Consider the following 26,119-nt stretch of genomic DNA (forward strand, 5'->3'; position numbering starts at 1 on the left):
TGAAAGTCAGAGGAACATCCCAGTGCTCAAGGCTACAGTTTTTGCTTACTATCCTTACCATTTCCAAATGGGAAATTCCCAAATTTCCACTTTTGTAAAGCTCTAGGATAAAACCCACTACCTGCACAGATAGTACATGTATTTATACGTAAGCACCAATTTAGTTCTTCTATGCTTCTTCTCTGCCTCATATCACATCTGAGGCTGATGTTAGACCAAATACACTCCCTGTTACAAAGTCATTTCCAACACAAAATACTAAGTCTACTGAGACAGTCACTATTACAATAATGCCTTAAACCAGGCTACAGGTGCAGCACCTTTGAAACCGCCAGCCCGCAATGAGAATGTGGAATTTGTGTCAGTTTTCCCCCCAGAGCTCAGCTTTCAGACTTTGAGCAGCTACAGACAGACCCTGAGGACAGTGGCCCTTTGTGTGCAAGGCCAGGTGGGGAGCTGGGTCCTGCTGCTGGCAGACACCTCCAAGGAGCCTCTCTTTGTCCACAGGTAACAAAACCCTCTGCTTCCAGCAGATACAGCACAATGGCTAACAGGATAGGAGAGCATGAGCAACGGTGAAATGAAGTTGATGGTGATATTTTACACTAAGGAAAAGAAAACATTAAAAATCCCACCCCAGTTTCAAGAAGACACTTAGAGGCCAACAAGACTTACAGTTTTCAGGCTGCAACAAAAACTTGAAAAGGGGAAACAGCCAGGTGGGAAAAAAAATAATTCCTAGATATGCAAACCTATTTGGATATGTATTTTTAAGATGCTCTCATTTAAGTACAAATAGAAACATCCAGTGGATGAAATTCCCACTTGGTTTCCTGAATTGGAAATTCCCAAATTTCCACTTTTTATAAAGTGCTAGGGTAAAACCCATTACCTGCACAGACAGTACATGTATTTATACTTAAGCACTAATTTAGTTCTTCTATGCTTCATGCACAGACCTCTGCCTCATGCACAGACCAAGAAAAAGGCATTTTTATGGTGACCAGACCCTCAGCTGTGGTCAGCCTGTGAAGCTTCAGGGCTGGGGGTGCAGGATGCCCATGACAGCATCCACCCCAAGGCTTTAGCCCAAGATGTGCCCTCAGTCACAGCTGCCAAGGTGCCAAAGTTGACTTGTAGTGCGGAAAAATGCTGCAGGCACAGAAGCCACAAGTGCTTCCTGCAGAATGGATGCACTGACATGGGGAAGTACAAAGCATGCAGGTCAAGTTGAAAGCAAGGCAGGAAGATGCAGAGCAGGGCAAACTGGCATTCCTCATGTGAATTTGAAATAAGATGTGCCAAGCTCTATGAAGGCCAAAAGAGGCTGCGATTCTCCTGGTATTTGGACAGAAGAATGAGACAAACAACAGAAGGAGAGGCCACTGTTTCTGAACTGAAGAATTTATATTGCTCTGAAATCAGGGAGAGATTTCCTCTCCACACAGCATCCTTTAGTGAAAGAGCTCCTGAGCTGAGGCCAGGGAGGAGCAGGGACTCCAAGGATAATCCCCCTTTGGGCACCCCTCACAATTAACTGATCCCCAACAAGCATCTGCAATTTTCCCTGAAAATAAATTAAATGGTTCCCAGACAAAGAAAAGGCACAGCCCTGCCAGAAGATCTCCACAGGACTGAAGTGACATCTGACTGCCCAGCACCTCCTCAGCCATCTGCATTTCCCATTTCTTTCTGGGCAGCTCAGCAGATGATCACTTCCAGCTCACAGCAGAAAGAAGCCTGAGGTGACACAAGTATAATGAATATTTTCATTATTAGCTGGGTTTCAAAAGCCCCCCAGCAAGACCATATGCAGGAGAAAAAATAAAAAGGGTCTCACACAACAAGAGGGTCCCAGGCTCTTCCCTGGGGTGCCCATGTGATGATGCCCCAGCCACCCAAAGCCTGTGGCACACACACCCAACAAGCAGTGAAAAGCAGGCACTTAAAACCATCTGTAAACTGAACAAAATCATTTAACAAGTGGCTTTCTTGTATTCTAACCCCATAACACACAGCTCATGTTCCTAATTCACATTAGTTCATCATTTTCCTACCACGGTGCATAATCAGTGACTCGATAAATAGCTTTGTGAGCTAATGCCACTAAAGTGGAAGTATCACTCTCATTTCTTCCTCCTCCTGACCTCCTCCTCCTCCTCTTTTTTGCTCCTGAACTGTGGGAGCTGAGACTAAATGGCAGAAGATCAGTTTTTCCTTCCTGACCTGGCTAATGGGTCAGGCAAATGCCAGCACCAGGCAAAGGAAACAGTGGGAAATGATGCAGAGGGTGGAGAGGACATCATGAGGTCATGTCTTTCAGCAGCAGCAGCTCTCTATCAGGTCAGGTCATTTGTATCAAACCAAAGTGAAAAACAACCACTGTTTTTACCAGTAAAAACTGTCTTCTACTAATAGAAAAATCACAAGGGAGAGAAGCACTTTAGAGCAGTACAAGACAGAAAAGTCACTCAGCTGAACTGAAAGCTCTACAAGTAGCAACACATTCACACCAAGGCTGAAGAACCATTATCCAGTTTGAGACAATTAAAATAAAGGTTTGAATGCAGGTTAGGCATACTGGAAGATGTAGTAATTCATAGGTAGAATACAGAGGAGAAACAAAGCAGAAAGGGGCAAAGAAGAGTTCCTTGTGTACAATGAAACAGCACTGGTGGATGCAAGCAAACTAAATAAAATGACACTTGGGAATAAAATACCATTTTCACTTTAAATCTGTCCAGAAAAATACAAGTAAAATTTTGAGCATGATTCTCTACAGCCCCTCAAGTCTGGAGGATGTTACTTTGGTCAACACTCTCTCAGACTTGCAGCATGCAGTTTCCCACTTTTAATCAAAAATACTCTTCAAAAAGACAATGAATGAGAGCATGCAGGTCACTTATGAGCTCTGGAAATCCTTCTGAAGGGGGAAAATTCGCTGCACTGGCTGCTGAGGAACTTGGAGGGGGTCTGGTCCCCTGGAAGGCAGGCAGAGCTCACCCCACTGAGCACACAACTCTTCTGGCCACATTTCCCAGGCACATCAGCTGTCTCCAAAGGGAGGCAAAGTCATCTCCACACATGCACAAGAGTCACTTTTTACTGAGGGAGGATGGGAAATCTCTGGAGAGAGCGGCAAAACCCATGTGGAAGCATGCAGGGCTTAGAAAGAGCTCCACGTTCCTTATCAGCAGTGCTGTATGCTGCCAGCTTTTAAGGGCTATCTGGTTTGAAAGGCAATTTTTCAGCCTCTAACTGCATTTGTACTTAGAGCAGAATCACTGCTGCTTTAATGACTCTCATTACATTTTTAATTATAAAAAGTTCAATTTAAAATTGCCCAGACATTTGCACAAACTGCTTTCAGCAGCTCACTAAACCCAGGCAGATAAGACTAACCACTATGCCTGCCTGGCACATCTATCTTAACAGTAAAAATAAAGCAAGAAAAATAATGCTCCAAATTGGATATTTAAAATGGTCCTTGCCATACAGCTCCTAAAATGATGAAACAAGGGGTTTAAGAATTTGCAATGAGAGGAGAGATAGTAGCATTGAAGTAATATTGCAACTGTACAGTCTGAGCTTAGAAAATAGCTACAGTTCTATTTCTGACATAGCAGTTGGCTCAAATAGCTCCCTAATTCCCTTAACCCATCTTGTGCATAAGCTTTTCTGGCCACATATAGAATGGAAATAACTGGGAATGAGCAGCAGTTGATAAATCAGCTTGTAGACCTCCATTTCTTTTGTGGCTGTATTGTACTTCAGGGCAGAGCACCCAAATTTGATGCTCAGGTATCTGTGCTGGCCCTAAAACTGAAAATTCATTCAGTGTTTGTCAGCAACACAATTTCAGTCTCAGATTCACCCTGAGAAAAACTAACCTTCTGTTATTTGAACATATAAAAGGCTGTAGTTTATTCAAATAAAGCCAAGGCATCAATAAATAAATTGAAAAGCCTTTGAACACACTCCCACCTTTCTGTAGAGTTAAGCCTCACTTGAAGAGAAGCTGTTAGAGAGGAGGAGAAAAACTCTTTTGTAAACCAAAACTTTTGTAAACTAAGGCTCCTTGGCGGAGACATTTACCAGGAAAACATTCAATTCCTATGCTAATAAAATTTTTAAAATTTTTTAAAAATTAAAATTTGCTACTGTTGAACCAGCTCACCAAGGAGCCTGCTAGCCAGGCTGCACACTGCTCTGGCCTTTTGTAAGGAGCAAATTCTAATAACACTCAAAGTGAGCTGTACCCTGACTGAGCAGACAGGATCTAGAAATGCAGGTAATAAAAAAAGATACTGAATATCCCTTGTAAGTATTCTGGGGTAATCTTTTTACAGACATGAAGACTTTTATACAGTACAAGGAAGAGCCAGGTAAAATTTTCTGCAGATGCCAGGCAGTTCCAATGGACATGATATATGTGGCATGCAGTGCAATAAAGTGTCTTTTAAAAAGACAAATGTACAGAATGAAAATGAGTAGAAAAAAAAGGATCAAAACAATTAGTTTCTTATTTAGCCTAGTGAAATCTCTAGGGACACCTCACATCTGCTCAGGTTTCACACCAGTTGGTACCCAGAGTCTCACTTTCCTTGGGGACAGCCCTCAGCAGCCATCACAGCCCCTTGAAACTGTTAAAGCATTTCACAAAGCACAGAAAAATGTACACAGGCACTTGTGTCCACAAAGGATGGGCACACAGATGACTCTGGAATAATAGCATTAATATGCACGTTCGTTTTCCCAGTGACTCATTACCTCTCTCATCCAGCCTATTCTGACACATTCATTATCAGAGCAGCTCGTAAGAACACAGAATATCCCAAAAGAGAACTTCAGGAGAAGCTTAATTAAATAACCGATTATTCTTTATGTTTAAAAAATAAAGACATGCACGTACACTTCCATGTGACAAGCTCCCCGGGGAAAAATTTGTAAAATAAGCATAAAGTGTTTATTTAACTCAGAGAAGCAATTAAACCATTAAGAAGAGCTCAAAGTAGGCATTATGCTGATTATCCCTTAATTACGTGCATTCACAGCAGTGACAGACAAACTGCAACAATAACAACTATGTTACCATACTCATTTTTTCCTGACCTGGGCACATTCTACAACAAATCCATCAGCGACGTGTATTCAAGCTGATTTAAGAGTGATGGTCCACATTGTTACCAGCATGAAGATATCTATGATTGCTGCTCCTAAAACCAAGCTAAACATGGCTAAGTTTATTTCAATACAAACAGAGAAAGCTATTTATTTATGTCCTTGTGATAGAGCAGGCAATGCTAATGAGAGCCTAATTGCAATTCTCATCTCTGTTTACTCTACCCTAATTGCAGCCTCTCACTCCTGCACTGTCCCCTCCTGCCCAGGACCCCCAGAGTGGCAAGGAGGGTGGCACAGGAGGGTGGCACAGCTTGATCTGCGCTGCCAGGGCAGGACTGGCAGCAAACACATCCCAAGGAGTGCCCGGGGTGAAATCCCAGCTGCAGGAACCGCAGCGAGGATCCCAAACCTGGCGCTTCCCTTGGACCGAAGGTGATGATGCAGCTGCAGCCAGCACAGACAGAGCCTGCAAAATGCCACCGTGCCCACAGCTCAGCCACCCGAAAGGCAGAAACTGGAGCACGTTTCCCACCCAGCAGCAGCATCCCACCACAGGGTGAGCAAAGTCACTGCAGAGCTGTCCTGGCAGAAGGAGCCGCGACAGGAACGCGCTCCAGCCCGGCAGGGCAAAGCGGCTGCCAAGGCACGGAGTCGCCAAGAAAATTACAATATGATAGTCTTAATTACACTAATTGCGTTTCCTGGTATTGAGGCAGGATTAATATAGTGTTTCTTATGCTAGATTTCATAAACACAATTGGTTTCAGCTTAACTCTTCGTAATTGTATTGCACAGTTCTTGCAAACAATTAGCCACCAATTATGTTCATTTCGCTTTGCAGATGACTGATAAACATTCCAAATATCAGAATTTTCCCTCAAGGGAGGCAAATTACTTCTAACTTAAGCAACCTTAATGAAGCCTCAGTGAAAAAACCCTGTGGGCAAATCACCCAAGGCACTTGCTTGCCATTTCCACGCTTGCACCAAGGATTAGAAAAACTTCCACCCTGAGAAGAGTCATGGCTGGAATGGGTTTGGAGAGGGGAGTAACCATCTTAAGGTGATAAAATGACCCTATATAAGTACAAATAAATAATGATTTTTAATATTTATGTGTATTTTACAGTTGTACATAGATAGCTCTTTTACATAAAAGCAGATGAACATATACAGAGACACACACATACACACTTGCACACAAATATTTGGTTTAGAAATCACACATATGTGAGCCAGTGTACATCTCAAGGCTACAGGTGCTGGGAACTGGACTGGAGGGGCCTAATTAATGCCCCACTCCCACCCTGCTCAGCACAACCCCATCATCAAACCCAAGTGCTCACACAATTGAGAATGGCAGGCATTGTGTTTCGGGCCCCTCCGCAGGCACAGCTCCAACATTCAGAACAATCCAGCCAGAAATGTTCAAAAATGTTATGGTGAGATAATATCGTCTGCTGAGACAAAAATAGTCTTTTATTACGTTACCCAGAGGTCATCTGGAGCGACCTCGCCAGGATGGCATGTGGAGAGAGCCTCACCCTCAGCAGCAGCAGCAGGCAGGGTAACCAAAACTCAGAGTTTCTAGGAATTTTAGGCTGGATTTTTATAAATAACACAGTATAGCTTTGCTTAACATGTACACCACTTAAAAGGTGAAGCTTGCACAAACAGTGTACAGATGGTTATAGACCAAATGGTCACTTATAAAACTCTGCTTGAAGGCTGTATGGTCAAAAAACCCAAAATCCAAGTATTTTGAGCAAAAAAAAATAAATTGCAAGCTCTTGCTTGTCAGTGCTGGCAATACCAAAGCCTTCCCATAACATAACAATTATAACATACGTTGCTAACAAAGCCTTACACCAGGGTTTCTGCTCAGGTTCTTTTTTCCATACCTGCAGGGCCACAAGCCCTTCACTTGCCAGGAGAAGCAAAAATAAACTTTGCTGGTGAGTAATCTGCAATCCTTCCCAGACACACTGAGTTAACATGGTTCTGTGCTAACAAGTATTTTTTAAAATCTCCTATCTGGGGCAAATTGAGAGGAAATGAACAGCAGCCCAGAGAGCAAGGCACTGCTTGTGACAACCCATCTACACTCAAATGCTCCCCCATCTCATCCCCAACAGAAACAAGAGGAATAAACTTTGAAAAAAACCAGAGCAAGGAAAAAACCCCAAACCAAATCACAAAACACACCATCAAAACTGTTGTTAACAATATAATCAGGAAGGCAAAAGTCATAAGCAGTAATCAAACCCAGCTTATAAACAAAGCATGTGCAGAACCCTGCAGCTTTACATTATAACACATGCAGTACATTAATAAAAAACTAAATTGCACAAATTATGACAACTTGGGATTTTGTTGAACACTAAAAAGAAAAACCCCAACAAAACTCCCACTCATCTTGATTTTTAAGTAGTGTTTGAAGCTCTCTGACCCACAAAGAAAGGAAAAATCAAAATTAATTCTTGTGGTGCTTAAATGAGTAAATCACAGTGTACGTTCATTTATTTCTAGGATATTTGGCCTAAATAATTTGCAATATTAAAGTCAGATTCTAGATTTACTGTTAAACAACTATTACTGATACAACTGGATGGCAGTCTACACACTTTGAGGTTGTCCACAGTTATGCAATTTCACACTGGTTAATGTGGTTGAGTGGGGTTTTTCCTTTCCTTTTTGTTTTGAGGCCAGTGATGCTTACATCACTTTGACTACAAGGCTGACTCAGCAGTTTATTTCTGCAATATCATCTCTTCCTCAAACCCCTTAATAATGAAAATATTCACGACACACAAAACGAGCTGTTGATGTCACAGGCACAGAATCCACCCTATGGCAGTGACCACGAGGAAACATTGGTGCAGAAGGAACAAACAAGACTCTTTAAGATACGATCACACAAATTGTATCTAAATATAGAAGGGGTTTGACAGTCAGAGTGAAAGCCACCCAGCCCCAGAAACTTGATAACAGCAGAATCAACAGCTGATTCCATACAGCTTTCACCACTACACTAGTTTTTTTATGGTGGGAATAAGTACAATTTGAAATTGAGCAAAACCAACAATCCAATTTACATTCTTTACCATTTAAAGTCAATTCATTATTATCACTTATCCTAGTTGAGATCTGTTTCAAAATTAAAAATGAGAAGCATAATACTAAAAGCCCTGCAAAGACTCTAAATTACAATGTGCTTCATCCCCATCCCTAATCCACATCTCCATGAACAACAAACATGAACCAGAATCACAGACATTAAAGAATAAAAAGCATGGGAAACGAAATATTTGCTTGTGATGAGGAGTAGAGGAATTTAATAAGGATAATGAAATAATTTGATGATTCTTCTGGCCAATAAATATAATTACTTCAGATTTGGAAAACTGACTACAACTGCCTTACTAATTCAGAACTATAGCTGCACTAATACACTGTAAAAAGATTAAAAGCATTGACTAATGGGTTTGCAATGTCTGTAGCCTGTGGATCTTGGACTTGAAAACCCTGCCACCACTGACTGGAATGCACTGGGTCCATACCAGGGGGATCAGCTGCATTTGGCAGGGCTGACACAACTTCAGCATTCCTGCAGATACCTGCACACTCACAAGATTCCCTGTGTTTTGAGTAGAGATCCAGAGATATTGGGAAACTCAAAAATTGATAGAATGCTGGTACAAGACAGCCTTAACAAGGGCCCTTGGATGGACCACGATTCCTGATTCTGTCAGACATATACATATATATATATAAACACACACACACATACACAAAGAAAATAAGGACAGACACAAACCCCAAACACAAGCCCTGCATATTTACAAACCCAAAAAAAGTCTGAAATTACAGCCCAGACTGTATGTTCTAACAGTTGTCTTTAAAGTCTGCTGTCCTAATTCTAGAGATCAACGCATTTCCCATCAGCAGATCCTTAGCCATTCCAAAAAAATACACAAAAATATCTCCATTTCAGCAAAGGACAAGCTTCAAGAACTGCATCTCTGCTCATCTGGGTGCTGTTGTGCTGGGAAGCAGGATGACTGGTTTTTACATATGTACAAACCAGAAAGGTTCAAATCTTCATTTATTTTTCCTGCCCTTCTCCCCCTGCAGGGCTCCCGTGCCCTGAGGCCACGTCAGCAGGACACAGCACTGGCTGCCAGCTCCATGCCAGCCTGGCCAGGGCAGTGGCTTCCCCAGGGACCAGGCTGCAGGGCTGGGAGAGCCTCTGGCCATCCCTCCAGCATAGGTCTCAAGAAATCCTTGGTTTCCACGTTCCACAGAATTTCCAAACCATCTCCACCTTAGCTGTATTACTCTCCCTTTCTCTCAGTGTACTACAAAACAGTCACAATTTAGCATTTGGAAAGATTAAGCCAAATCAAAATTTAACGACATGCCAAGATTCTTTTTCCTTTTGTCTTGTGTCAGGGGAGCTATAACAAATAACAGCTACCAACTGTAAAGAACCAGATATTCCTCCCAGCAAAGCTACAAGTGCAGGTGCATCTGGTTCAAGATTTAATCACACACATGCAAAATAAATTTCCATAATTATTCTTAGCATTATCGGATTTAAAATGGAGAAGCTAAGATTATTCACACAGTAAACAAAGCATCCCATTGTTTACTCTTGGCTTCTCACATGGCTTCCTATACTTGATTGTGGTGTGCTAAAAAAATAAAACCATGAGATGAGTGGGGAATGGTGGGGTGATCTCACTGACAATAACATGGGAAAAACCTACTCCAGGTTAGCAGCTCTTTGCCCTCTCTTAGATTTCAACATTTCATCTTTTCACAAAGATATGAAAGCCTTACAGTTGTTTATTGCACATGAAAGGAATAAAGGACACATCACACCACAGTTTTCTAAGGTGACCAAAAACTAAAAGGGCAAAGAGCCTTTCTCTGACAGGCACCAAAAACATCAGAAATAACACAGAGGATGAAAGGTTCCTCTGCAAATTCTGGTATTTTCTAGCTGGGCAATGTGAAAACAGATTACCAGTGCCTGTTATGATTATATGATTAACAGCTGGTGGTTTACAGCTATGGAGTGCACCATGGGTAACATCCCAACAGGAAAGGCACAGCTGATCCCAGGCCTGGGGACATGCCTGTGCTCAGTTTGCTGAAACACTCAAGTGACCAAACCCAGAAGATGGTGACAATGCCTCTAAAGGATAATACTGACTCTGTTATAGATATTAAAAAATATTTTGGTCAATACAGAAGCTGATTAGACACTGACATGAGATTCTTCTCAGTTATTCTCAATCATAGCTTTGCTCTGGAAGATGTTTATGCAGATATTTCCTCATTTGTCCATTAACAGAAAGAAATTTGATAAATCAAAAACTTGTTTGTGCTACAGGAGAGCAATGGGTACTGCAGGCCCGGCTTTTCCATCAAAAACTAAATCTAGACACCAAGTACCAGGAGTCAAAGTAAAGTGATGCAAATGAGGAGTAAGAGTTATGCTTTAAAACTTAATAGGGTGAAAAGGGCCCTTGCTGGTAAACAGAAAGAAACTGAGCCAAAGCTTAATAAACAAAGTGTAAACAAAAGCTGTTTAATGCCAAGAGCTATGCTGTAAAACACCACCACACAGACTGCTCTGCTGCAAGCCCTAATGACCAAAACAGTCTGAACCGAAGCTGCATTTCCTACAGGGAGTTTTCCATCCCCTGGAACCAGCACGTAGGTGGAAAGAGCTGAAACACTCTGCAGAAACGAGGAGAGACAGAACCAGAGCTCACCCAGCACTTCACCCCTCCCTCCCCTGCCACAGCCAGGCACGTCCCTCCTGTCCTGCTGCCTTGCACCCTGGCTGATGTCCCCAGAGCCTTTCCCCAGGACCACAAGCAGCTCCCAACCACCAGCAGATACAGGTGAGAAAGGATAATAAATTTGTCAGAGCAAAAGAAACATTGTTCTGATCAATGCAGTGCTTTGCAGCACACTAAGAATACCATCACAAATGTATTTCTTAAAATGTAACCAAATTCTGATAATTCAGGTGATGCTCTGGATAGAAGCAGGTACTGAACCAAAGGGACTCCAACTCCAGCCTCTGGATCTCCCCAGCACACAGGCAGTGCCTGCCCTGCAGATTTCACCAGCTGCTCTTTATTAAAGTATCTCCAGCTTTCTCAAGCCTCTACAAAGCAGCAGGACTTCAGGTGCTGCTGCTCTTTCATCTCAGAGTGAAACCAGGCCAGGTCCACTGACGAACAGCCCAGCATCTGCCTCTGCCCCTGCAGAGTGATGGAGCAGGTGCTCCCAGCTGCTGATGGACTGGCAGCACTGGGAACACAGCCAGCTACCTGAGCCTGCACCTTTCTGTTGTGTCTCCTCAGGCTGCTCTCCTCCCCAGCCTCTGCTGTGACATCCAGAAGTGTGATCAGCACATCAAGGGAGGTGATGCTCCCCCTCTACTCTGCTCTCCTGAGACCTCACCTGGAGTGCTGCATCCAGCTCTGGGTTCCCAATGTGAAAAGAAAGTGCAACTGTTGGACAGAGTCCAGAGGAGGGTCAGGAAGATGATGGCAAGGCAGCTGTGGAGACAGGCTGAGAGTGGAGCTCTTCAGCCTTGGAGAAGGCCATGAGGAGACATCAGAGCCCCTTCCAGTGCCTAAAGGGGCTCAAAAAGAGCTGGAGAGGGTCTTTGAACAAGGTTATGGAATTACAGTACAAGGTTTTAATCAAAAAGAAGGCACATTAGATAAGAGGAAGAAATTCTTTATGTGAAGGTGTTAATAGACAAACAGGTTGTCCAGAGCAGCTGTGACTGCACCATCCCTGCAAATGTCCAGGGCCAGGCTGGGCAGAGCTTGGAGTAACCAGGGATAGTGGAAGGTGTGGTTGGAATGAGATGATCTTTAAGGCCCCTTCCAACCCAAACCAATCTGGGATTCTGTGATCCATCTGTTCCCTTTTATGTGCCCATCACCACTCTCATACCGGTGCCTCTGTCCCCACCCAGTAACACCCCACAGGTACCACTCACTCGCTCACACTGAGTCCCATCTATTTTCAACTCTTTCCTCCCCTGCAAGAAACTGACTCACTTCCTCATTTCCAACCTCATACCGTAGAGGAAAAAGAAAATACACACTTTGTTTGGTTTGCTTGGACTGTACTAGCAGCCTTATTTCACTGACACACACTGTCTTCCTACACAAATATACAGCTGTTAAGCCTTTAATATTATCCATTCCTTTGCACTACCACACCAAACCACACCCACCCACCAAATTAAGGGAATAATAATTCCAGGAAATCTTTCATTTGAGAAACCACTGCTAAATTTTTTGCATACTTCTGGTCTTTTTCTTGAGTTGCTCACTTTTAGAGACACAGAAAAAGCAGCAGTGAAATTGAATTCTTGCATTCTTTGTTTTACAAGATAAGAAGCAGCAAAGACTTCAAGTTCAAGCCCCAATGGCAAAACACTTGAAAACATCCCTTGAAACAAATATCAGTATTAGTAAACTGTCTATGTTTTTATCCTGTTTTCATATCAAAATGCAACCACCCAAAAGCAATTCAGGTCCTTGTCTACAACACAGATATTTATGCTCCAACATGACTACACCCCTCCATGTCATTGCACATCTGTACCTTGTCCTTGAATAAATCACAAAAGCCAGTTTAATGCAGAGCCTTGCTCACCCTATGCAAGGGTGAATTCCCCCTGCTCCAGGCCAGAACTGAAGCAGAACTTTTAACCCTTTTGCATATTTGCTTTCTTTTCAGGCAAATTTTGTTCTTCACTATTCCAAACCTTGTGCTGGCATACAAGGACAAAGAGGTAAGTTTCAAGAGATCATTTCCAGGAGCATGGGTTTGGCAGAATTTACCAGCAATTCAATTTTTTATTCCAAAAGCTGCTTTCCTGCTACCTGCTCTCCTACCTTCTTACAGCCTTTTTTGCAGCTTTACATGCACACAGAAAATTCAGTTTGGTTTGTGGCAGAAAATGAGATCCAGCTTGAGGACCATTTACATGGATAGCAATAAAAAGGACATTTAGCAGTAATTGGGCAATTCTGTGTGATCAATGGATAGAAGCTTTATGCAGCCTGCATACTCGGTACACATATTTTCAACATGTGGGTGACAAGCAAGGTCAGGTGGCACCAGAACAATCGTTGTGCCCATGTTATTCCTACCACAGGGGGTGTGACAGCTTGGCATGATTGCCTTCCAGGAGTGAAAGGCTCTGAACAGATTCTCAAGAACAGCTTCACTGCCCCAAACTATGCACAAACACTGAATTTTTCAAGTGTGAATGACAAAACTCTCAGGCAGCAACGAAAGTTCCTACCAAAGATCTTAAGATATTGGCTAAAAAACTTATATTTAATCAGCCACTAGGGAAATGTGAGTTTCCTGAACATGCCAGTTTCACATGAGATCTATTTATTTTGAAATTTAAAAAGCAGAATAATTTTTTTTTTTTTTTAAATACAGGGGTCTGTTTCAATTCCTACCAGATCCAAGCTCTCACCCTGCTCCATATTTCATTTATTGTGGTTACCACAAAGCACTAGCTAGAAGCAATCTTTCATACAAAGGAAATACAAGGTCCACAGTTAACAGCTGAGTAAAGAAATGGCTGAGGATATGCCCTGCCCTTGTCCTTTTCTTGCAGAGCTAGCAACAGCCAAGCCCTGATTTTTTGACAAATAAAATGGGAATATGCGAAAAGGAAATGAAGCATTCAAAGTATCGACACATTTATGAAGTATTTAATACCTGTCAAACTTTCTGGAAAGAGCAGCTTTTAAAATACTGATGACAGAGCACATACACATGTTCCATCCTGCAAAGGCACTGGATGGAGATCCTAAGGGGATCCCAGAGGGGCAGCTTTGCAGGCAGAGCCCCCAGCTCATTCTGGGTGTGCAGGGAAATCCCAAAGGAAGCACACCAGAGATTTGTCATTAACGCCCCCATGGACTGAAAGGAACAAAGACTGGAATCACACATGAATAAATGTCGAAGGAAGGGGACCAGGACACCAGGTGGTTCATCACAGGTTCCTCAGGTCCGGTCCGGTCCCGGTCCCTCAGGTCCTTCAGGTCCAGTTTATTGAAGAAAGTATCAAACACTTATACAGCAAATAATAAGCTTATGAATATTCTGTAAGCCAAGCAATCTATTGGTTAAACTATACCATGAACTCTTCCTCATTCCTTAGGGGTTACATCTCTCTTTTTTCATGTCTCTTTCACTGTTTGTTATCCTACTACAGCTAGGCCTCAAGGACATGCTATCTATGCAGGTGCAGGACTTGGAATTAGCCACGGTTTTGTACTTTTCCAGTCCTTAGCCAGCCAAACTCCCAACAAATAAAGGATGTGCTTTATGCTTCCACCCCATCCCACAGGCCAGGTGGGCAGCCCCAGCATGCAGCAAGGCCTGGGGCGTTGCACAGCTCAGCTGGGCAGCACCTCGTGCCTCCCCTCCACACAGGCAGCCCCAGGTCTTGGGTCAGCTTCTAGCAACTACTAAAATATTAATCTCAATTAATCCCCGACATTCCTTTTCTTTATTCCTTTATTTGGCTGTTGTTATAATGGCTACAAAAGTCACAGAGCACAGCATCTCTGCCATCACGTGGGATGGAGAAGGCAAATCCTGAGGAAGTCAGACAACAACACAACTCCTGCTGAGAGCACCTGGAACTGTTCAGATGCTTCCCTAAACAACTCACCACGTGGGCTGTGCACTCAAGGGCAGGATTTCTCCAGAAGACCAGATTTATTGTGGGGTTTTTTTATTTATTTTCTCTTTAAATCTGTCTTCTCAAGGAAATCACAGACCCTCTCCATGCCCACTGAACTTCTCCCAGCCACCATCATTTCCAAGAGCTGCCTAATCCAGGTCCACAACTACAGGGATCTATACATCATTGTATAGATCTATGTATAGAACTACAGGGCTTATAAATCATTGTATTAAACAAGTATATTAAAAAAAAAAAACATGAATGAAGAAAGCACTTGCTGCAACACCTTGCATCCTCAGCTAAAAATACATATTTATTCCTGTTTTTTATTAATTAGAGGTTATTATTCTCTTTAAGTTTCCACTGATTATCTTACTGCTGCAACCTCGAGGAACTGGAAGAAGTTTTAGTATTTGAGATTTCTCCACCACTCCAAAACGTCAGAAACATTCAAATGTGCATCTGTTCTTTCTGGCTTAAAACAGTGATTACTCAATTAGTGCCTAATTACACTTCAGGGTGTTTAAAACAGAGGATATTCCACAGAGGTTTTACTCATGCAAGTGTCTTTTTTCCAACCTCGGTAAGACAAATGAAGATTCACTAAGTCATCACCTCCTCTGTTGGTTTTGCCTCAGACTCTAAAGCACATACACATACACCACAGCTGTGGAGCCAAACAGGGTTCTGGACACAGATCTTCCAGAACTGGCTCCAGGAGCACAACCTGAAGATTTCATACTGCTCAAAAAATCATACGCAAAAAAGTAAAAAAAAAATTATTCTACATAAGCAAAGTTAGCTGTCCCTGCAGAACAGTCACATGGGAAGAGCTTTCGTATATCCTGAAGAATTCAGTGTTACCAAGCCTGACATCTCCAGTTTTTATTAACAGTGTTCACTCCCTGCACTCAGGAGAATCACCCAATTTGTAATAAAGCCATCCTTCACACTCTGAACATTCAGCAGCACATCTGATGTCATAACCCTGAGTACGTGGCAGTAAGGAAAAAGCAAGTATCATCTATTCCACAGGGAGCTACCAGCTGAGAGGCACTGCCCAAAAAGAGACTTTCATGCTGCCTTAACACACTGCTAAAATTATTCCTTATCCTGCTAATCATAGAGCAGTGTGGGAGCACTGGAAAATGCAACATTATTGTCTGGGTGCTGCCCTATGTACAGGGAATACATTCACCTTTAAACATACCAAACATTTATAACCTTTAAACACACCAAACACTCCATAACCTTTAAACACACCAAAAACTGTCACAGGGGGGAAAAAAAAAAAAAGACACTAAGTTTTGTGGAACAAGGGGGTGTGTAATTTCCAAAAACACTGCACACAAAATAAGCCTGTCTTCTATAACAACCTCAGAGCACAAAACCAGAACTGTCACAAATCCAAATCTTAGTATATTTGCAGGCTGATTACAACAGATCTTCTGCAGTAGATCACTATCAAGTTCCACAACTGCATGGTAAGACCTGCTTTACCAAAAGAAAAAAAAAACCACACTAACACCACAGTCAGGTGTTTTCCTGTGTCTGAAGCATGTCCTTAGTTCAGCAATAAAAATACTTTACAATAAAGTAGGATCAGAATCTTTAGCTTGAAAAGAGTATCAAGAATTTTCAGGCCAAACTGAAAGGGTGTATACAAATAAACATGAGCTTTGGCAGTCAATTCTGCAGCTATAGCAAATAAAAGGAGACAATCTTATGCTAGAAATTCTAAACCAATTTTATGAAAGACTGCTGATGAGTACCAAACAAGTCCCACTGGCATAAACATGTTAAATTACTGGGAATACAGAACCATGAGGCTTCAAGTTGCCTTCATTTAAATACACTGTCTGAACACCACTTTGAGTATGGACTAAAATATAAATAAATGGGGTCATAATTATATTTGTAATGGAAATCTTTCATGTACTAAGCCAGAATAAAGCATTCTTCTCAAATAAAAGGAGTAGCCAGCTTTATTCCTCTGTTAACTGCCACATGGACCAATTTCTTACCACACAGCATGTTGGCTATAAATCTCAACAAGCAGCTTTAAATTGCTGTTATTATTGCTCATCAAGACCAAATAACCCTGGATGGTGCTCAGGGAAGCTTCTGTAACGTCTATCTCAAACAACTATTAATTCATCATTTCCATGGGGATGGAACTTCAGGCAAGAACCACCCACTCCTCCAGTGCTTAAATGGAGGGGGTGTCACAGAGAAGATGCAAAGAGGCTGCAAGATGGGCCTGATAAATAACAGAAGAGAGAAATCCTCCTGGACTTCCAAGAAACGCATGACTCATTCTGAGATACTGAGCTCCTAGAATACAGAGAGCAGCCACGTCTGCAGTTCTCACTCCCCAGTGCTTCAGTGCATTCTCAGAGCTGCAAACCACATTTTTGGAGATGGAGCAGAACAGGTATTCCATGAAGCAAAGCAATGATATCCATGTGTTTGTGCATCCTCTTACCTTGGATGCACTGGAGGGTTCCATCCTCAGCCCTTATTGTAAAGGTTTCACCTGGATTAACTTGAACCAAAAAGACCTGCAGAAAGAAAAATAAACATTTGTTTCACTGTGATGTCCAAAAATTGAAATCTCCCTGAAACAGTGACTGTGCTATCCTTTTTCTGAAATGGGTGGTGAAGCAGGGAGGGCACAGCCTGGAACAATCACACCCCAGACTGCAGGAGCAGGCAGAGATCTGAAACCCACCTACATTTTAGGAGCAGAAATGTAGATGTAACTAATTGCATACAGGTGAGAATTATGGCTTTGAGTCCCACACCAAAATCTTGGGGTGTGTCTAACTTAGCCAGATGCCAGTAGCTAAGGACATAAACCTTCAGACCACTGGCACACGAGAACAGAGAGTTCACTAACTCCAACATGCAGCACCAACCCATAACGGGGTTGCAAATTCACAGGAATACAAGTTTTTTGCTCTGGAGATTTGATCCATTATGTTTTCAACAATTTATATTTCAGTCTTGCATGTAACAGATCTCAGTTAACCAAAACCCATAGGCACACACATAGTTAACAGTTGCACGCAGAACCAGTAATAAACTATTTATTAACAAATAAAATATTTTTTAAAACAATAAAACTATAATCCCAGTCTCCCATTGCTGAATCCTGCAGATGATGGGATAAAACAAGGACCAGGAAGCACCAAAATAATCCAGTTCATAGTATGTTGTATCATCTTTATAAATTTGCAGGTATCTGGAACAATGGGTTTAAAACCTGCGATTTAGAATCCTTTCTTAAATTGACAGGGTCACTGAGGACTAGAGACCATTTATCCCACCTTGCTGCTCATGAAGCTTTCACTAAAATACTTTAAACACACTTCTGCTAACTGCTTTGTCAGAAGTTCAATCAAGATATAAATTAAATTTTTAATTTGTACCAAAATTAATCTACATTTTTTTGTGAAAGCTCTGTCTAAATTTAGGTCTGGTCTTTATATTCTGGGACATCTGCATGCAGAATTCAATCATTCAATCTGCAAAGAGAGAATTTGAATTCATGTTGTGTTTCTGAATTCCTTAAGCCAAATGCATAAGATAATTATTACCTAGATGACCTTTTGAATTACAGTAATCCTACAGAAACCCATTATTTCACCAACATTTTTAAAGCTCAAGCTGGAAATCAGAAAATGACATATGAAAGCCATTATGTTGTCTGGAACAATCATTTCTCAGGGAGCACTGATCAGAGTGGATCTGGTCCAGCACACAGCACAATAAATGGTTCAGAAAAGATAAAAGGCACAAAGCCATTCCATCCCTAATCTCCAAACAATCAACATTTAAGTGACAGCATTTAAGTGCTCTTCTGCTATGAATAGGCGTGAATTATCCACCACAGGACATGGGCAGCAGGTCAAAAAGATGTGCAGAGCAAAGCAATGTCATCCAGCTTAATAAAAAACCCAAAACAACCAATCAACAAGAGACCAGAACTCAAAGAGGCCAAGAATCAGAAATATTTCATCAGCTCACCTGCATTATGTGTCTAAACTAACACCGGGTTATTTACTAACAAATTGGATTAATACAAATCAGAAGACCTTTACAACTTGGAAGAACTTGGTCCAGCTCCTCAAAACACAGACTCTACCTATGACTGATGCCCTATGCATGTAAAGCTGCATCCTTCCCCTAAAGCAGGACAGACAGATTCCTCTCCCTACCTAAGGTATGTGCCTACCCCAGAGTTATCAGAAAATTTACAGATTGCTGTCCCAGGAATCCATCACCAGCACAAGTGTCCACATCAGCACACCTGCAGTTGTCCCTTTACAATAATTCCCTGTGGTTCTGCATTAAAAAAGGTGATATTCCCATTCACACCTGTTGCTTTTGATGGTCAAAATGAAGCAGCATCATCCTTAAGGGGCTTTAAAGACAAACAAATTGTTCCAGTAACAAATTTGTTTCCTGTAGAGCAGCAGCCACACAGCTTTGTCCCCCCATCAGAGCCTGTGGGCAGAGCCTGGCACTTATCTACAATAGCTTCTATTAAAATGTTATAGATACGGAAATAACTCCTTACTGACAGATGCTCAAATCAGCCACCTTTGGAGGCCAAGAAAACATTTACAGGCTGTTGCTGGGGGAAGGCAGCAATATCAAGAGCAAACAGGAATAGCCAAGGTGTGACTGACGTGGGTCAACAGCGGAGCAAGGGCTGGGCACAGAGGGAGGACATGAAAGCAAAGTGGCCTCAGACCCAGGAGCAGCAACCATGCTCCTCAGGCACGATCCTTCCAGAGGCTGCAACCCATCCCCAGCTCCTCTTTTCCCAAAATTGGAGTACTGGGGTGCTCCCCACAACCCATCCCACCACCCAGTCCCCCCATGCTGCACACAGCCCCCAGAGCTCACAGCTGCACAGCACTGACCAAAGAGATGCAGGAATGAGGCCAAACCATTAAAGCCAGCACATGTTGAGTATTTTATATATAGGGCACCTTCCAGCCAACACCCCTGACTTGTCCCAGTTGCCTGGGACAAATAATGTCAAGGCACACTGCAACTTCTTTTGTTTATACACACTAAGTATATAAAACTAATTCAGTGATTTATTTTTCCCCAGCTCCTCATAAACAACAAAACCATATTCTGCAGCCTGGAACACAGCTTCCCCCCCTTTCCTTTCACACAAGGGATCTTCAGGAGAAGCCTCATTTCTAAAGCTTTTAATTAAAAAATCTGAGGAAAGCAATAAAAAAAAAGTGTAAAGATAACATCTCTATTTTAATGAAAACAAACCCAGATGATCTTTAATTGTGCTATGCCTCTTCCAATATTCATCATCCCCAGTATGCACAATTATGAGATGGCAACAGAAGAGAACTTGAAGGGTCACTTGGAGCCCTCAGTGCTGGCTGGCAGCATCTCAGGGTGTGGTCTCATGTCCAAGGTCACCCCAGCCCACTTCCAGTCCTTGGCCTCCTCCCATCCAAAAAGCTGGAACACAGGACAGCTGGGAGCAGGGCGGCAGCAGCACAATCCCAAAGGATTTTTCTTTCCCCTAAGAAGTACTCTGATGTTTAACTCAGCAGTTTAATCCACTTGGTGCTGAGGCCCAGCCGTACCTGCTGCATCCTCAGAGAAACCTTATTATCTCTATAAAGCTCTTTTTGCACTTATTTTGCATTTAAGAATGTCATTCTATTTTATTGAAAGTCATGTTTGTTGAGTGATGAATGTTACTGAGTTGCATAGCTACTATAAATATTTGTAATCCCACAGAGTATGTCCAGACTAAGTTTGCATGACGAGCCAAGCACGTGTCACTCGTGCCTCCCTTGCTCCCAATATCCAACTCACATGGCCAGGGGAAGCAGGGGAAGAGGCTAAAGAAGTGCCCACAAAGCCAATGCAGGCATAAACTCAGGTTCACAAATAAATAAACTGACTACGGGAAGTTTTGGATTAGATATCAGAGAGAAATTTCTTTACTAAGAGGGTGGGGAGGCCCTGGAACAGAGAAGCTGTGGATGCCCCTGGATCCCTGGAAGTGTCCATGGACAGGGTGGACAGGGCTTGGAGCAGCCTGGGATAGTGGAAGGTGTCCCTGTCATGGCAGGGGATGGAGAGAGATGGGCTTTAATGTCCCTTCCATCCAAACCAACACATGATATAAAACTACAAATACTGTGGGGAAACGCTTACACAATGGCAAAATGCAACCTGATAAGGACCAAGGGCATACACTATTATCTCTTTTGTACACTACTCGTTTACTTATGCAAGATTTTGAGCCGACAGCAGAAAACTGACACTCAAGTCAGGCCCTCATCCCCCACCTGCTCTGTGGCCTCTCACAGTCAGATGACATTCACCTGAATCCATGTGATGCTATTCAGCCCCAGAGCTCACCTAGTATTTCCCCCTTATGAGAACATTTTCCTCACTAAGGCCAAAGAGCAGCTTGCAGGGCTCATTCAAACTCCAAATTAAACATTTTCCCGTGTGAAGAATTTTCCCTTCCATGAGATATATCATGCTTCATACAGCTCCCCATCACAACATCATAGGCAACACCTGGGATCCAGCCACAGGTTCCTCACAAATGCTTTAAACCATTAAAATTTATTGTAATTACGGTTTTTACACCACATAACTTATGGAATGCATTGCATCTTTTAGGAAAAGAAAATAAACAACAAAACATAGAAAAACAAAACAATCACTTGCATCTATTCTGTTAGCTACTTTAAAAGACTGTGCCCCAATAAATTTCCAGGTACATCCCACAGGAAGGACCAGGGAAGTCACAGCATTCTGTGTGCAATACTCTTCTTCTCAGGAATACATCCCTCAGACACACAGAGCAGGTAGGGTAAACACTTCCAGCATCTCTTCAGTAAGAAAAATCAGGGAACATGCTACATCTTAAACAATAAAGCTGATTTTTAAAAATGAATACTTCAATTGTGTCTGAAAAAAACCTTTTTTTTTTTGACTGGACAAAAAACAGAGGTATTAATGGTATTAAGAGAGGCATGAAGCAATTCAGTCATTTTACCATGAGTGCTCTTTACAGCAAAACCCGCAAGTGGCAGATTCTGAACCTCCCGATTTATCCAACCTTAAAACATACACACCAAAGAAGCAGTAAAAATAAATTAATAAATGGAGAAACCACAAAGAAGTAACTAAATTTTGGCAGCAAGTTCATTCACTCGGCTCAGATGCTGTGGCTCAGTACAAAACCCAGCTAAAGTGCTTTCAGTTGTTTGCAAGGTGCACAGGAAAGCACCAAATCTTGTTCCTCATTCAGCTGTACTCTTGTCCCCCTCATTTAGAGCCTGTGACCCTAAAAGACAAGAACAAGCACACACAGCACTATGCACAGTGCCTAAGCTCAAGCCAAGTGGTGAAACCACAGGGCAGGTAAACACAGCTTCACAAAGAGCAGGCAAGCAGAAAACCTGCTGTACCTCTGCAGGTGCAATGAGTGAACCAAGCTGAAATAAAACTTCCCCATTAATTAGCCCAACATTCTGTACAGATGTGCTGTAGCACAGCTAGCTGCCCCTCCACTTTATACTCCAAGCTTTTTAGAGCTTGTAGTGGAGTACCTACAGGAAACCATTGAAATTCTTGGACCAAAAGGTTAATTATTGCTCCCTGAATCCCCTAAGGAGTCACAAGTGGATTAGAAGCAGAAACAGCTCTGGAAGCAACATGAAAGCATTAAACACAGTCGGCAGTAGTGGAAATAAAGTGTGGGAAACTAAAAAGAAAAAAAAAGTCAGTGCTAGAAATGCCATTTTGGGTAGTCAAGAGGAGAGGGATTACTGTCAAGCAGGCAGAGACATTCCTTGCCCTGCCTTGTGCAGCTCTGCAGCCTCACTCTCAGGAAGATAAAGAAAGGGAATGTTCCCATGCAATTGCCTTACACTGCAGGCCTGTTCACTGGCAAATTTGCCTTTTGCATCACTCTCCAGCTGGCTGCTGGCAAGGCCAAGGTGTTTCACCAGCTCCAGTCTGCTTTATTCTGTGTGTAAGAACGGGTCTTTTGAGGAAAGGCTTTTCCCTGGAGCTCAGCATTTCCAGGCACAGCTCCTGATGCAGCTCTGTGGCGCTGGCACAGCTGAGGCTCCACAAATCCAGTAACACACGAGGGTGAGCAACACTCAGGGTGCCCAGAGCCTCCATTCTCCGTCAGAACCTCCATTCTGTCAGCCCCAAAGCACGGGGCACTGACCTACCTGCAGCCTGCAAAACCCCACACTCCTCATCCTCCCCCAGCTCTGCTAGGATGCCTTCTCACCACCAGCTCCTAATGGAGACTGTAATTACACCCTGTAAATGGGTGTCTTCTTAAAGCTAGAACCTATTTATGGAGTCATATAAACCATCTTTCTTAAGGAAGTCATCCCTGTGTGAATCTGTCCTGAAGCCTCTTCCCACCTCACAAGTACCTAAAATAAATCTCTTTCAACAATCACTTGTTTCCACATTACAACCACGTTAAGAGCAATTAACATAGTTCATTTGCAAAGATCAAATAAAGCATTTATTCCAACTTCATTCCATCTCTAGAACTGTACTTTTTAAAAGCAAAGACATCACCTAAAGCTTCAGGAGTAGGATGAAAATGACAAAGTATAGAGGTAGTTAAGCTTTGCAACAGAAAAGAGCACATCCAGACTAGAATCTTAAAAAGTCTGATGGAAAACTGGTATTTCAGCTACAGGTACTTCAAGAGATAAGGAGATGAGATCCAAGAGCATCATCCAGCAAACACAAGTAGAGGGACCTGGCCCAGAACTGTTCTACTGAGTGGTGCTTGCATAACACAGCAAAAGCAAGAAGCAATCTGCTTCCAATGCACCTGCAACTCTTTTTAATGCAAAACATTAGCTGAGAAATTACTTTAAAGGCAACAGAGGCATCTGCCAAGCCAAGCTGCTGAATCATCAAAGATGGGGAAATGGAAAGATTGGGCTTAGAGCATCATCTCAAAGCAGGGCTCAGAAGATTTCACTTATTCTTTCTGGAATACAGAAGGACACACTGACAGGACAGTCTGACCTGGCAAGTGGTTTCCAGCAAGAAGGAAAGTGTGTACTTAAAGAACAATTATCCTTTCTAGTACAAATAAGATTGTTCCTTCATCTAAATGTACTAATATTGGATTTGGTAAATACAGCCACTGAAAGCATTCCTTTCTGGTTTTTTTCAAATCAAAGCACACTTGGCAAAAATGACTTAAAAACCAAACTAATCACAACAATGAAAGTCTACATCATAATGAGATTTCAGATAACTAAAAATACTTAGAAGCTCAGCAGGAAAGCAGAAATTATTCTTCCTCTTGAGGTTGGTCTAACTCAAAACACAGCTTGGCAGGAGGAACAAATGATCCAGGGAACAAGAAGTAACAAAATGACCTCTTATATTGATTCAAGAAGGACAGCTTGCTTCTACCTTTGTTACAATACTTGGCTGAAATTTCTTATGTTAAGGGGAGAACCAAATTGAGCAGCACAAAAATATTGCCAGGGTAGACAGATGTTCTCCAAAGAGACTCCTTGACCCCAGATGACATATTTGGGAACCTACTACCCAGCCAGCTTGAACCTCCAGGCTGTATGGTGACATCAAGGCATTGCTGTGGTCTTATGATCATTCCACTCACTTCTGATCAAGCTTATTAGAGAGGATCTCCCAAAAAAAAAAAAAAAAGTCAACTGTAAAGTTGCCTTTGTTCAAAAACCCACTCAAAATTCACACCTGCTTCTTTCAATGAAGCACAGGGTAGCACACAGGCCTGCTGGGAAAGGTATAGAGAGGTAAGCAAAGAATATCAGACATCACTGCTATTCTCCACTTATTTTCTTACTTTCATTTTTTTCTCATCTCAGCATTTTTAAAATCTTAAAATCTCACCACAAACGCTAGTAAGATGTCTGGACAAGAGTGAGCACAAGTAAATCATAACACTAACTTCCTGCAAAGCCCTCAAATATGCAGCATTTATAGCCACTGTTTCAATTCCACTATTTTTACTTCAATGAACACACATGCAAACAAAACCATTCAATTTAACGGTACACCTTAATCATTGTTTTTTAAGTCTTTTCAGTGATTTCTACATCCCAGGAAACACTCTGCACTCCCTAGTGCTATGGAAAACCACCTTCCCTATACTGAACATGTCTTGCTGACCCAGAAATAAGTTAATTTAAGGCAGGCAGTTTCTGACCTGCTGAGATCCATCGCCATTCACGATGTGGGGCATCATGGCCACCTCCCCGTTCAGCAACGGCGGCAGCTCCAGCGGGATTTGGTCGGTCATCATCATTGTGACGTACATTCATGGAGAATTTTCCTCAACGGACTTCCTGCAAGAGAAAGCAGCAGTTAGAGACCCTGCAGAAACCCTGCTGCACTTCAGAAGGTCGTTCTGCCATTCAGGAACTTCAGCAGGAGCCCTGGTTTTGTAACAGGAGCTCAAGGCTCTGAATGGAGGTTTTAACAGTTAGATCAAGAGCATGGAAAGTCAAGTTTCCATGTGAGAATTCCAAAAACCAACTAGCCAGATTTCCACTCTTTCCCACAGTTATAAACCTCAGCCTTCACTGCTGAAATAGGCAGGTTCTGAGACACTTAGAGTTTTGTTCTTAAATCACCATCCTGCTTGCTGCCACAGCTCTTGGAATTACCCAGACAGGTTAAGATGTTACAGCAATTTCACTCAACAGCCACACTTCAAAGCCAAACACCTTTATTTTCTTTCTAGGGCCCTGTAAACAGTGGGAACTGCCACTACAAAACAAAGACCAGACTCCTGACTTCCACTTAATCACAACCCAAAAGGATTAAGGCTTCTGCTGGAGCAGGAGGGACAGCACATCCCAATGTTCTGAACACCCCGTTCTAGGAAGGGCAACAGAAAATGAAGACATCACGTAAGGATTTGTGAAAAATCACACATCACTTCCAGCACAGCCTCCCCCTCTCACAGCTAACTGATGTGATACATGAGCATCAGTAAAGCCACAAGAAGCTGCCCTATAAAAACAAGCCTTAACTCAGTGTTAAGGGTATCATCATGCTGGTTTATGGGGCAATAACACAGCTCTAGTGAATAACATGGATGATCTCATCACACAGCTTATCTAGACTTCTGCACAACAGCTCCTAAAGCAAAGCAACCTCACATGTCCAGGGGTGAGCAGCCTCCTTA

At 42.4% G+C, this 26,119-nt stretch overlaps 1 protein-coding gene across 1 annotated transcript in view; it reads right to left on the minus strand.

The window, feature by feature from the left end:
- FNDC3B (fibronectin type III domain containing 3B) overlaps window positions 1–26,119 on the minus strand; it is a 184,409-nt gene that overhangs the window by 123,326 nt on the left and 34,964 nt on the right. Inside the window, exons 2-3 of the mRNA XM_064721110.1 lie at window positions 25,136–25,274; window positions 17,369–17,444 (exon numbers count right to left, since the gene is read on the minus strand). Of these exons, the coding sequence (XP_064577180.1) occupies window positions 17,369–17,444; window positions 25,136–25,246 (187 nt within the window). The 5' untranslated portion in view covers window positions 25,247–25,274. The remainder of the gene's footprint in view (window positions 1–17,368; window positions 17,445–25,135; window positions 25,275–26,119) is intronic.

The sequence above is a fragment of the Zonotrichia leucophrys genome, chromosome 9 (assembly GCF_028769735.1).
Source record: "Zonotrichia leucophrys gambelii isolate GWCS_2022_RI chromosome 9, RI_Zleu_2.0, whole genome shotgun sequence".
Lineage (NCBI taxonomy): Eukaryota > Metazoa > Chordata > Aves > Passeriformes > Passerellidae > Zonotrichia > Zonotrichia leucophrys.